The 12,888-nt window shown below is 42.2% G+C and overlaps 1 protein-coding gene across 1 annotated transcript in view; it reads left to right on the top strand.

Annotated features, from left to right (window-relative positions):
* The window catches only part of XYLT1 (xylosyltransferase I), a 103,792-nt gene that overhangs the window by 31,323 nt on the left and 59,581 nt on the right, over positions 1-12,888 (top strand). The window contains exons 4-5 of the mRNA XM_009886609.1: positions 9,770-9,942; positions 10,587-10,789. Coding sequence (XP_009884911.1) covers positions 9,770-9,942; positions 10,587-10,789 — 376 coding nt within the window. The remainder of the gene's footprint in view (positions 1-9,769; positions 9,943-10,586; positions 10,790-12,888) is intronic.

Raw genomic sequence — 12,888 nt, 5'->3', positions numbered from 1 at the left:
TGAAGCCCTTGGTTTATTTTGGCAGGAATGGTGGTGAGCCTGTCATTGGTGTCCAAGTTGGGGTGTAATCAGCCTGTAGCGAGAGGGCTGGCATCCTCTGATGTGTAGTTCAGGTCACCTAAATCAGTAGCTGATTGTCTGATTTAGGCACCCTTAGGGCAAACTGCAGGACCTGGGAGCACCTCTGGGCTTCCATCACCTATGTCCCCAGGAAACATCTGTACTGTACCAGGAGGAGACTGATGTACATGTGGTCCACCACTGTTGCCTTGGAGAAACCTGATTCTATCAGCAGAAAGGAGCCTTGTAAAGGAGCCTTGTTGCCACTGTGGCCAATTCTGCTGCTATTGCGATTGCTTGAACAGCCTCTGGAGAGTCCTTCTGTCTCCACAGACTTTGAAGAGGCTGATGTGTTAGATTAGGCACCTAAATTTTATTGCTGCACTTTGGGCGGTGTGAATCTCACCACTGTCCCTGATCAGCCTGGCAGGGCACTGCAGGCAGCTCGATCGCCAGCAGCACTGGTGAGTGGCTCTCTGGGGAGCACTTGCTGGTGGCCAGTGGCCTGTAGCATGAGCCAGCTAAACAAGCTGGGCAGAGGAACGGGATACCTCTCAGTGCTGCAGTGGTGTTTCTGTAGAAGCCACAGTACTGCTGGTATAGCTGTGCCCAGAAAATGCAAGTAGTGGATGAGGCTTTATAAATGCTTCAGTTTGGATTTGCGTCATCAATTTTCTTGGGAGTGGTGGGATGACTTATCTCATCTGACAAATTCCTGTTCTCATCAGTTTTGGACTGTTGAAAGGAGCATCCTTAGCAACAGTTGGTGGTGGATAAGTTATCTAAACACATGCCTCATCTCAACCATTTCACTCCTTTTTTTGTTTCTGTAACCTCTCCCCTCCTAATGAGCACAAGGTTTCCCTGACAGCAGTCGCTCTGCTGGATGGGAGTCAGCTCTTGGGCCACAAGACTTGAATGAAGTGTCTTGCTCTGCAGTGAGCTCGCTGGGAGGAGGAGGGTGGTTCCACACATTAAGAAAACCTTCACACCTTATGTGTAAACCGTAAAAGGCAGGACTGCTTTTTTTCTTTCCCCTTGAACGTGTTGTCACAGAACTGGTGTGTTCAGGCATTACTCCTGGTTTCTGTGATTAGATGGTTGGTCTCCACAAGTTTTGACTCTGAGCTGGGGATCCCACTCAGGACGGGCTGCTGGTTAGTGCTGAGAGCGAAGCTGGGAAAAGCTCTCTTTCATTGGAGCATTTTCTTAGGGCTGAAATGATACACGTACCTGTAAATAGTGGTCTTCCTCTTTTTTGTGGTATTCAAGAGCATTGCCTCCCAAATGTTAGGTCAAACTAAGGTATAAGGTGCAAGAGAAGTGAACAGTCTTTGCAAGAAATATTTGTGTATGTTGTTGGATCTGCTTTATATTATCTTTCTAAAGTCCAGTAATATCACTGAATATAGTAAAAATAACCTAATGCTCACTTAAAAGGCATTTTGTATTCACCCTAATAATACTGATCATGATGAACTAATTGGCTGTTAATTGATATGATAAATATTATTATTAGGAATTTCATTCTAATTCAACATTAATTAATTTACTGTTGCTTTTGAGTGTTATTTATTTATTCATGAGAGTCAGTGGGAAAGGGGAGAAAATACTTGGCTAATACACTCAAGCAAAGCTACAAATAATTGAGATTTGTCTCTCAGGAATGCTACGGTTTTCATAATTAGAATAGTCAGAAAAGCAAGCTTGTTACTGAGATTATTGGCCTGCCTAGATAAGTATCGTAGTAAATTAAGTTTAGTGTGTGTTGCAAGTGCAGTGTATCTGTATCTGATAATTAGTCGGTCATTTGCAAATCATAAAAAATGGTTTCAGTAACTACTCGAGATTGACTGCAAGAAAGAACGAAGTCTTTGTTTGAAATATGGCAGACTGCTTCAAACCAAATGCTCCCTGGTTTTCTTTGAAATTCAGTGGATATAAATGTGCTGTCGCAGCACACGTGTGCACGCATACACACAACCTGGAGTCCTGTACTGAGATTGATTTTAAAGTCCTGTGTTATCCCAACTGCTTTCAAGAATTTTGTGATACAAAAGATTTCTATCTTTGTTCTCAAGGTTCTTATATTTATTCATTTACAATGAATTCTTCCAATCATGTGAAAAACATCCACAAAGTTTTCTGGTACAGAGTGTCTTTCTGGATTTGCTTAATGGATGATACCTGCCCCAATGGGTTCTTGAGTGAGTCTGGGGAGTGATGCATGCAGCATAACTGTTGAATAGCTGTAACAGAAGGATGACAAAGCTGGGATGGAAATGTTTTCTTTCAAATTCCAAACCAGAAAAAATTTTTTTTTTCTTTCCCTTCCTTGGGAAAAGATAGAAACAATTCATCTTCTTATGATTCAGTAGATGAATATGAAACCGTTCTACGTATGTCCAATCTCTGCCTGCCTTCCTTCTTTCATGCACTTTATTTTTCTGTTCATAGGCAAGGTAGAAATCTCTCCAGCACAGGTGTTGCAGCAGAACTCAACCCAAATCTGTAATGACAGTGAGTTTCCTTTTTTTTATAAAATTCTGTAGAGCTGCTTATCAGTTCACAAACTCACTGTGAGAAACTTCCAGTGATGTCCTGAAGGGAATTGTCCAGCTGTAAGGCAGTGGCTCTTCTCCTCTGACTGCCCTAGGTTTATACTGTCATTCTCTGAAATGATTAAAGCAGATTCAAAAAGCCCACATCAGCAGCCCCTTTGTTACAAGGCAGGGCTTCTGCTCAGCGTGGAAAGAACATTACTGAAATCTGTCTCTAATGTTAAATGGACTAGTCATTGAGTGCTTGTAAATTATGTCTTGCTGCTTCCCGCCTACCTTGCATGGATTTTTGCTTGTGGGTTACTTGATCATATGAACTTATAGAGGATCACAAATTGCTTCTGTAATTCATGGTAGAGACTGAGAGTGAAAAATACTAGAATGGCGTTGTTGAGATAAAACATTACTGAAAAAAAAATTAAATATCTGCTTTTCGATAGCAGCATGATTTCTGAAATTTTATCCAAAGTGCTCAATGCTAACTCACAGATAAAAAGTATGGGTAACAGCAATTTTAAGGAAACCTCGGAACACAACCAGCAACATTTCATTCTGTAAACCATAAGCATCTCTCTCAAATCCCTATGCCCTGGGGACAGTTGTGCAGATCTTCTCAGCTGATTTCACCTCTCCTACTTTGCTGAGCAAGTTAGAACACACTAAAAGAAGCCACACGTATGACCAGTCACGTTAATTATCTTCATCAGGAACTTGGTTGGCTTTGCTAGAGGTGGAACCCAGCCCCTCTTTGACCTGGGCGGTCAGCTGGCACGCAGAGGTGCTCATTCTCTGAGATGCTCATGCTGCTTTTTGGAGGCACAGGACAGCAGGCGATGGCCTGGCAGCGAGCAGAACGTGTCTGTCATACACAGAGCTCTGGGTGGCCGGTTCGTTGTTAGCATACATGTTCACCAAAAGTGCACGTGCTGCTCAGGCCGTGTTTTGGTGAATACTCTTATTTGCCAGAGAGGTCTTCTACGCTCTGAATAGACCAGTGGCCTTTTTACATATAACTAGTAATATAATTTGGGGGGGGGGAATCAGTGCTCATCTAAAATCTTTCCTTTCACTGAGGATGTTTGTAAGGGCAACCATGGAAACAAATGAGTATTTTCCTAGACTGGAGGTGAAAATTGGCATCCCAAAGTTGGGATTAATGTTGCTAAAGATAGTCTTCTAGGTTCTGGTATAGGAAAAATTGCTTTTTCATCTAAGTGAGATTAACACATGCTGTGCTTCTGGAGTTACCTTGCCTCTGCAAGGTGTCTTCACTGGAAGGTACTGCAGGAAGAGAGAACATCCCCTCTCGAGCCTGATGGCAAATGGGGCACTTGCTGTAATGCATCATTGGGCCTTAAGTCCAGCAAGAGTTCTGAATAAGTCCAGGTAAATGTTGCTGTTATCAACCCTCAGACAAAGATTTCTCATAAGGTCCTGATGGCTCACTGGTAATTTGCTCAGTGAAGTTTTTTGTTGTTTTGATATAACTCCAATTACTTCTGTTACTAGGTCTGTTACAAAAATTGGGTTTTCTAGATGAAGGATTTTTTTTTTTAATCTTGTCACCATTTGAACAAGGCAAAACTGGTTTTGCTCTAACCAAAATGGAAAACATTTTCAGATGAAAGCCAAGCCTGGAAATTTTCAACCTGCTGTCCTGTTATGAGTTGTGAGTAATTGAAAAGAAGGAGTTTATAGTGGAAATCTGAGTTCGGCAACTACCACTCAGCTGGCTGTTGCAGAAATGGTCCCACTGAAGGGAATGGGGCTGCTCCTGTCGGGACTGTAAGTAGGGACTGCAGAGCTCTGCCTCTTTGGAGTGATTATGGCTAGTACTCCCGCTGTAATGACAGGGCTTCTGATTGCATTTATGGATGTAATAGCAGTAAATAGCATGCTGAACTACACAGCAATAACTCTTTTGATGTCCTCTATCCATTGATTCAAGCTATCGAAGCAGAGTACACACACGCAGCTGTGTTCCAATGAAGTCAGCAGCATCCAGGTATCTCTGTGCAGAGGTATTCTGTTGAACAGCCAGGACAATACCAAGCTGAGAACAGAAGTTGATGGATTGATTTACAAAAAGTAATATGGCTCACAAAATTCATTAAAAGATTGCTTCATGCTTCTAGAGAAGTCTGATGTACTCAATTAGCAATAGAAGTAAAAGATTAGCAGGTTGGCTGTGAGTTATATTGAGCATAATGTGGCACCACAACAAATACGAAAATGATTGCACTATGTTTATTATTCTGGCATTTAATAATACTGCAATAGTTGAAGATTAAACTCTTAATTGTGAATATTGATTTCTCTAGAAACTGCAAGTTGAAATTGCACTAAAGCTGAGATTCTCCTGATACCTGCAAAAATAGGTACAGGTTTTCCTGCTAACACATGTTGATGTCAGTCCTGTCACACTTCGAGCAGGAAGCCAAAAGGGCAACTTTGGCTTTTCTCAGTAAGTTTGTGAAAGGAATTTTGTCACAGAGCAAAATGCCACATTTTTGTTTTCAGTCTAGGATAGCAAAATAAATACACTTTGATATGAGGGCTAGAAAATGTTTGTTAGGAGGTGGGTGAGCACGGCCACTTCTGTTGACGTTCCACGTGGCAGTTTCTCTAAAGCAAGGCAGCATGAGAAGTCACTCTTCTATCCACCATTTCTGTTGCATAATGAAACGGCAAACTTTGAGGAAGTTTAAGACAAGTCCTGCTGCTTCCAGGCCAGAGCTACTGTTTCACCTGTGCCAGATGGCTATAAAGAGGGCACTCCCTTTGCTCTCCCCACTCACTCATATGTGCAAAGCTATTTCTGAGGTTAGAGCTGTGCTCCCCAGATGTAACTGTAACATAATATTCATGGGTTTTGTTTTACCTTGTATTAACATTGTGGGCTTTTTATTACACTTTATAATACACTGATCTGTGTAAGTCATCCTAGAAAAAGGGAGTTCCCTAAATGCATAGGAAAGTTCACTTGACAGGCAATACCACACTTGGAGGAACTTTCTGAGGTGCAGCTCCAGTCCCGCTGAGACAGCCCCAAGCGACTGGGGCAGGGGAAAATGGGAGTTCTCCTGTCTTGGCTTGACTCATTTTTCTTGAAAAGGCAGATGATGACATGTGGAGCGGTAGCAAGTGTTAGTGAAGGCTGAGCGTAGGGAGTGCCGCAGAGGAAGGAGCTGCCCCTAACGCCTCTGTACCTGGTGAACGAGAAAGAGGAAAGTGAACAGAGGTGTGAAAATTTTTTCAAGGGCTGTTTGGGACCAGAGAGAGAAAGGTGATCTTGGCAACTGCTTTTTGTTAGACTGAAGTGGCCGAGGGTGGAGGCCACTCAAATTGGCACCCTGAGTGAGCTTTAGTGCGTGTGGCAAATGGCAATGTAGTGATGGCACTGAAGGAGCTATCAAATGCAAGTACTACCTTAAAATCCTTTGAGATTTTTATCACTGCAGAATGGTACGATGTTAAGTGAAATCATCTGACTCATCTTCTGTCCTAACACCCAAAAGGGGACGTGCAAATGATGTGCAAAACTTTGGTATGCACCAATTTTATAGAAACGCAGTGGTTAGAGCTATTCAGATCTTGACGTGGTTTATGCAGCTCTGAAGTCCTACTGTATTTTTCAGTAAAGAGGTACTCAATTGAAGGTTTGCTGCAGATTTAATTTTATTTGCAAACCAGGCTAGTTCTTTATCAGTGGAGTAGTCTGCAAAATAGGGGGTGCTAATTAGCCATGGGCTAAAATGAAAGAAGTAACAGTATAGAGCAGAAGTAGCAGATATTCTGACAGATGGAAAAAATACAACATTCTTACCTTCGTGAAATTCCAGGCAGCCAAGAATAGGATTAGATTAAAGAAGCCGTAACAATATGCAGGTGGAAAATGGGACTATAAAAACCTAAACCTAAAAGAAGGAAGGAAGGAGCATGTGGAAAAAGAGGTTAGAGTAGGAAAACAGTAGAGAGGAAAATAAGTCACTACAGGAATTTATTAGAGAAACACAATGAAGTGAGGTGGCATTTCAGATGAAAATTCAGGAGGATTTTGTTCTCTATAATTGCTAGATAAATGATAGTGTGGGTATTGAAAGCACGTTAGTTCAAAATAAAGGACCCACAATATGGCTATTTTAAATTCCCCTCACCTTCTACGTATCATTGCAGAAAGCCACTAATTTCAGAAGAGCGGAATCCAAAAATGTAATGAAAACCACTAAAAATATTTGAGTCCATTGATGGGACATCATCAGCTTGAAATCAAAGCAGTTTAAAAGAAAAATGGGTTGTTTTAGCAACTGCAATTGCCCTTCATTGCCCTGTCAGTTCTCCTTGCCAGCACATTTTCTTTCCTTTCACAGTCCCTTTATGTCCCCGTCGCTGTGCAGAAGGCCTAAGCACACGCATTGGGAAGCTCATCAGCTCTGTGGGAGAAACAGTAGAACTGTGCATAGGCAAATGGCCATAATAAACTCAAATGATAGAGGAAACTAAGTTTAAGCTTTTTTTCTAATCTTTTAATGCTGTTCATCTGAGTCTTACTGAGTTAGTGGTGGAGGTTTTTTTTAAAGAAATACCATTTAAGTTGTTGGTGTCTCATTTAAAGTTAAGAGTGATTCATGGGGCTAAAAATTTCCCAATGGATATTCCTGAATACAACTGGGGCTGTTAAAGTTGCATTAATTTATGAGCAGATAGATGTTCCTTGAGGGGCTGCAGAGAGGTGAGGGTCTTCTACATGGGACAGTGAGCCTCTGGGACTCTGTATGCTCTTTAGTGCTCAATATCTACGTATATTCCTGTATAGGCACATAGATGCCTTTTAGCTGCTTATATGGACCAGCAAAGAGCCTTATTCCAGAGACTGAGTACTCCTGGAGCTCCAGGATGGAAAGAACAGATTGACTTGAAGAAAGTTTGCTAGGGAAACAGTGCTGAGGAGGAAAAACTTAAAGGGAGGGTTATGGGAGGCGTGGATCTCCCTGGGTGGGAGAGCCAGGGTCTCCTGTTCCCATTGCAGCAGGAGATCTCTCTCTAGTGGTTGTCTGGAAGAAACTTTAAACTCTAATAGTGTGAATATCTGCCCTGAACACCTGGCATCTGCTAAATGGCATCAACTTATCTCTAACTCACTTAGATACCTAATTGGTTCACCAGGCTCTTGTTCGGACAGTAGGAAAAATCCAGCTTTTCTGACAGTGAGGGAAAAAAAACAGGTGATGAGTAGTTCCTATAAAAGTGTTTGCAACCCAATTCTGTTGGTTTTGTAGGAGAGCAGGGGAGACACCACTTTCAAACAAAGCAGGTTGAAGTCCTGTCCCACCTGTGGTTGTTAGCCTCACCTGGGAGGTTTACTGAGCTGGTTATTTATTGAGAACGTAGGAGTGCGTTGAGTTGGAAGTATTCTATTTGGTCAAAGCGTTGTGTATTTTGAAGGCAGGTGTGCTGGCATTCTCGCACATGATTGCAGCTGCTGCTTTTAGCTGGTTCAGCTCATGCATGGCCATTTCCAATAATTAAATACGTATAATCAGCAGTTCGGACTTTTCAAAGTTGTCCAATGGATTTGCTTTTTTAGAGGAAATAAACCAAAGTAACAGCTCAGATCTTAGGACTTTGAAAAGTTGTACCTGTGGGGGATGCGGGTGGATGGGACGGATGGAGGTGGGGGGGGGACGGGGGGGACGGAACGGACGGACGGACACTAAGTAACTTTGAGATAATGATATTGCCTTTGATTTCAAAAAGAGTTCAAAGTTAAAATATGCAAGAGGAAAGTTGGTTCTGGAGGGCGGTTTTGAGCTTTGAGGCACTTTCCTTCCTTGTCCTGCTTAGATTCAAAATTTCAGGTTCTTCCTAACTAATTTTTGTTGAAAAAGGTCCTTACAGTGTTGGAGCACTTGAGGTTGTTTAACAGAAGAACGAATGTCAGGTTTTGCATAAAATTGTATTTTTCTTACATTGTGTTCAGTTTTTTGAGTTGAAGAGCTGTTACACAAACCAAAAACAAAGTGCTTTAAATTCCTGAGTAAAAATTGCCCTCCAGCCTTTCAGTTAATCAGTGCATCCTGTCTTAACCTTACACTGTGGTGTTTGCTTTAGTAAATGGAGACCAGAAATTCCTCTGTTAATATAAAAATGAACATACATTTTAAATAGGATTGCAAGAACCTCTCTCCTACATGAAAAAGTGAAGATATGCAGGTTGCCATTTAAATGTTCCACAATACATCTGCTGTTACAAGTGAGTGCTGTCAGTTGAGATAATCTTCAGCAGCTGTTAAGTAGCAGAGTTTCACCAGCTTCTCAGCAGAGCTGTGCTGATCACAGGAGTGAACATCTTTTAATAAAGGGGGGGGGTGTGTGTCTTTTCTGGGGGAATAGGGGCTAAGCTGGCCTTGTCATTTTTTTAATACTTTGAACGGTGCTTAGAAACTTCGAGGTAATTCCTTTGAAAATGCAAATGTGTGTACCTAGGTAGAGCTTGGTCCAACTCAAACATTTCTCCAACTCCACCAGGAAAGCATCTTTCCCCCACCAAATCACACCAGCCTTATAAAAAACACCCACCCCAGTGCAGCAGAGCTGCCTGAGGTACCTGCCCCAGCCCTCCCTGCTCACTCCTGCTGCTCCTGGAAGACTCCCATTGGACACAAGCGGAAAATTTTCCACAATGAGAACAATCTGCCATGGGAATAATCTCCCCAGGGAAGTGGTGGATTCCCCAACATTGAACACCTTTTCGATTCAGCTGGATAGGGTGCTGGGCCATCTTGTCCAGACCATGCTTTTGCCAAGAAAGGTCAGACCAGATCATCCTTCAGGTCCCTTTCAACCTGATATTCTATGATATGATTCACGTACTCATCCATGTTCGTGCAGCCTTGTCCAGCTTGAGGCACGCAGGCAGGGCTGTTTGGGGAAGGCTGTCATAGCTGCTGCCCATGGGGTGATGACTTGTATGGTGATGGAGGAGAGGGGTTCAATCTTGATGGCGCTCAGGCTGGCACCCCTTGCGACTTCTCGCTTTTCCTTAGAAACTGCTTTTGAAGAAAGGGCTGAGGTGAAATGTGTACTGCTCTCTGCAACCCTGCCCTGTGGATACACTCAGAGATGTCCTGTGTTTTGTTTTTGAACAGGAAAAGCCAACAACAATGTACAGTGGGATGAGGACTCCGTAGAATACATGCCAGCCAACCCAGTCAGGATCGCATTTGTCTTGGTTGTTCATGGCAGAGCTTCTCGGCAGCTCCAACGCATGTTTAAGGCTATTTACCATAAAGACCATTTTTATTACATTCATGTTGACAAGGTAATATATCACTGGTTATAAATTGCCTGTCTTGCCATCTGTCAGTCTACCCATCTCTGTCATCTTCATCTTCTCTTTACCTCTGCTGCATAGAGTGCATGTCACTTTTTGTCTCTCCATCTGTTATACGTTCGGAGCCTTTTTTTTTTTTTTTAAACTTTCTTGTTACCTTCTCTATGTAACAGCCTTCATTTCTCCTTATATGTCTATGAGTATCTATCCATGTCTGTCTGTTGTACATTTAGTTAACAGCAATTGATAAGTTGATGCAGACAGTGGTGGCCCACTGGATGGAGAGCTGACCCAAGGTGCCTTGGGCAAGTTACTTTACTTCACACCGTAAAAAGGAGGTCGTAACAGTTGCCTCCTTTAAGAAAGGCCTTCGGGATCTACTGATAGCAAATGATAAATAAGAGCTAGTTACACTGATCAGTGATTACTGTAGTTGTAATAAGAAGAATTAAACAGGGCTCTCTGTACATTTCTAAATTAGCATTTAGCAAAAGAAGGTTGTGCACCATAGTAAGTGAGCGCAAAGCAATGGAAATGCTCAGTGAGTCAAGTAGAGTTGGTGGTTAGTGAATACAGGGAGGGACAGTTTTGGACAGAGTAACTTGAATGTATTACTTTTTTCTCCTGTAAAGCGATCCAATTACTTGCACCGGCAAGTGCTCCAGTTTGCCAGCCAGTACCCAAATGTGAGAGTCACTTCTTGGAGAATGGCAACTATCTGGGGAGGAGCAAGTCTTCTGTCCACCTACCTGCAGACCATGAGGGACTTAATGGAGATGAATGACTGGCCATGGGATTTCTTCATTAACCTCAGTGCTGCTGACTATCCAATCAGGTACAATGAGTATTTTAAGAATGTACATGTTTTGTTCCTAAAGGAAATATGTATTGAAGGATGTAATGACATGACATGTCCATGCTGTGCTGCAAGAAGCAGAGGTCAGAGGGGCAGTTTCTTCTGTCTTACAGCAGAAGATTCCTCTTGCTGAGGCTGGTGTCCGACAGCCACACTTTAGCCAAGGAGAAAATCACCTTACTGTACCCCATGTGTCTGCCGCTTACCTGCGCTGAACTGCAGCTGTGAGCAGGGTAGCAGCACTGGTTCTTCACTTTTACTGAGGAAGCAGGGGCTGCTCTATTTAGTTGTTATTTCCAGCAAGGGGCATCTGCAAGAGGGGATGAGTAAAGCAGCAGGAACTACTGGAGCTCAGCAAATGAACCCCAGGCATAGAGAAATTCCTCCCTCCCAGGGCTCTTATCAGCAGTTTGATTTGATGTCTCAGAAAGTGTTGAAGGTATGAATATAGATTCAGTGAAGGTGTAATGTTCTCCTCTTACTTTTTTTAGTAGTTTTTCTGCAGAGGATAATGACAGTAGAAGTGACAAATAAGTTCCTAGGAGTCAATTATATTTTCAGCACCAAACGTTGCATGAATATCTTTATTCAGATGGCATCAGGCAAGGAACTTCACACACCACCACATGACAAGGCTCGTGATTTTAAGTGAAATTATATTCTTTCTGGACTTATGTAACCCAGGCCTCACAGCTGCATTCCGTAAGGTTTACTACATTGTGCAAAAGTAGATAGTCCGTGTTAAAAAAAAAAACAAAACAAAACAAAAAAAAAAAAAAAACCCACAAAACACCAAAACAGAACCAAAAAAACCACCACAAAAACACCCCAAAACCACCCCAAACCCAACAACAAAAAAATACCCAGAAAAGACCCAACCCTCCCCCCAAACCAAGTGTTCTTAAACTGTTTGGTTTAGACTGTAAGAACTATCAAGAAGAGGGAAAAAGGAAATCCTTTTTGTGACTTCTGTTTTCCTTTATGTTGAAATGAATTGATGAAAGGGGAAGTAACTTTTTTGGGTGATTTTCTGATGAGTGATGACATAACATGCTTTTAATACTAATAGAAAAGAAATATATTAGATGTTTTCACTGCCTTTCACTGATTAGGTTTCCACAAGATCTCTCTCAAAGTATGGGTCTCTTCCTGAAGATGCTACTGAGACAGAAATCCCCACTGAAGTGAAAAATGAAAAGAACCATGAGCGTATGCCTTAGGAAGGATTTTGTGAGAACTGACAAAAGGCTTTATTGCTGGTTCCCATTTCTAAGCACTGTCAGTGAAATGCAACAGATTTTGGGGAGAAAAGTTAGGGAAGAGCAGAAGAGTCGCAGAGGTTGTACTGATATTGGAACATGGGGATTTGAATTAAGAAATCATGGTATTTCATGTTGTTTCCAATTTAAACCCGTGTGGTGTCCAACAGAAGAGACCTAACAATTTTGACATATTATCCTTGCTTGTAAAGAAGAGTATGTAGTTCTCTGTGTACCTCTTGAGTTTTAGGAAAAGCTAGCTTGTTATTCCCTATCATTCATTTTCCCAGTGAGGAATGCTTCACTGGTGATAAAAAGTAGACTAATTCAAGACCATAAAGGCAGAGGTAAGTGGTGGCACTTTGAATCAAGAAAGATAAATTGTGGGAGAATAATTGCTGAAGGTCTAGTATAATTATAGACTAGTTCCATCGGATGTATCCAGTTATCCTTCTGTGATGCTGAGTCCACCCTAAACATTGTGTAATGCTGAGGCCATGACCTGTGGCGGTCTGAACTGCTCTTAGTTCCCTGTGGAACAATTTAAACCACAAGGCCAAATGGGATCAGATAGGCATGGCCATAAACAATCACAGGATTTGTTGAGTAGCCTGTAGTCAGTTTGATGTTAATGGATTCTTTCTAATGATGCAGTATCTTGCAGTCATTCAAACTCTGACGAGTGCCATTCAGCTGGAAAAATTCTAGGTGCTCATTTCTTCATGGGGGAAATTCTTGAAGGTTCTGCTTCTCCATTGCAGCCGCCCTCAGAGAGCAGTGGTGGGCTCTCAGCAGCCGGGCAGGCGTCTGAACTGCTCG

Source organism: Charadrius vociferus, unplaced genomic scaffold, assembly GCF_000708025.1.
Source record: "Charadrius vociferus isolate BGI_N301 unplaced genomic scaffold, ASM70802v2 scaffold46, whole genome shotgun sequence".
NCBI lineage: Eukaryota > Metazoa > Chordata > Aves > Charadriiformes > Charadriidae > Charadrius > Charadrius vociferus.
The sequence above is the reverse complement of the archived record's forward strand: the minus strand, read 5'-3'. Positions and strand labels throughout refer to the sequence as shown.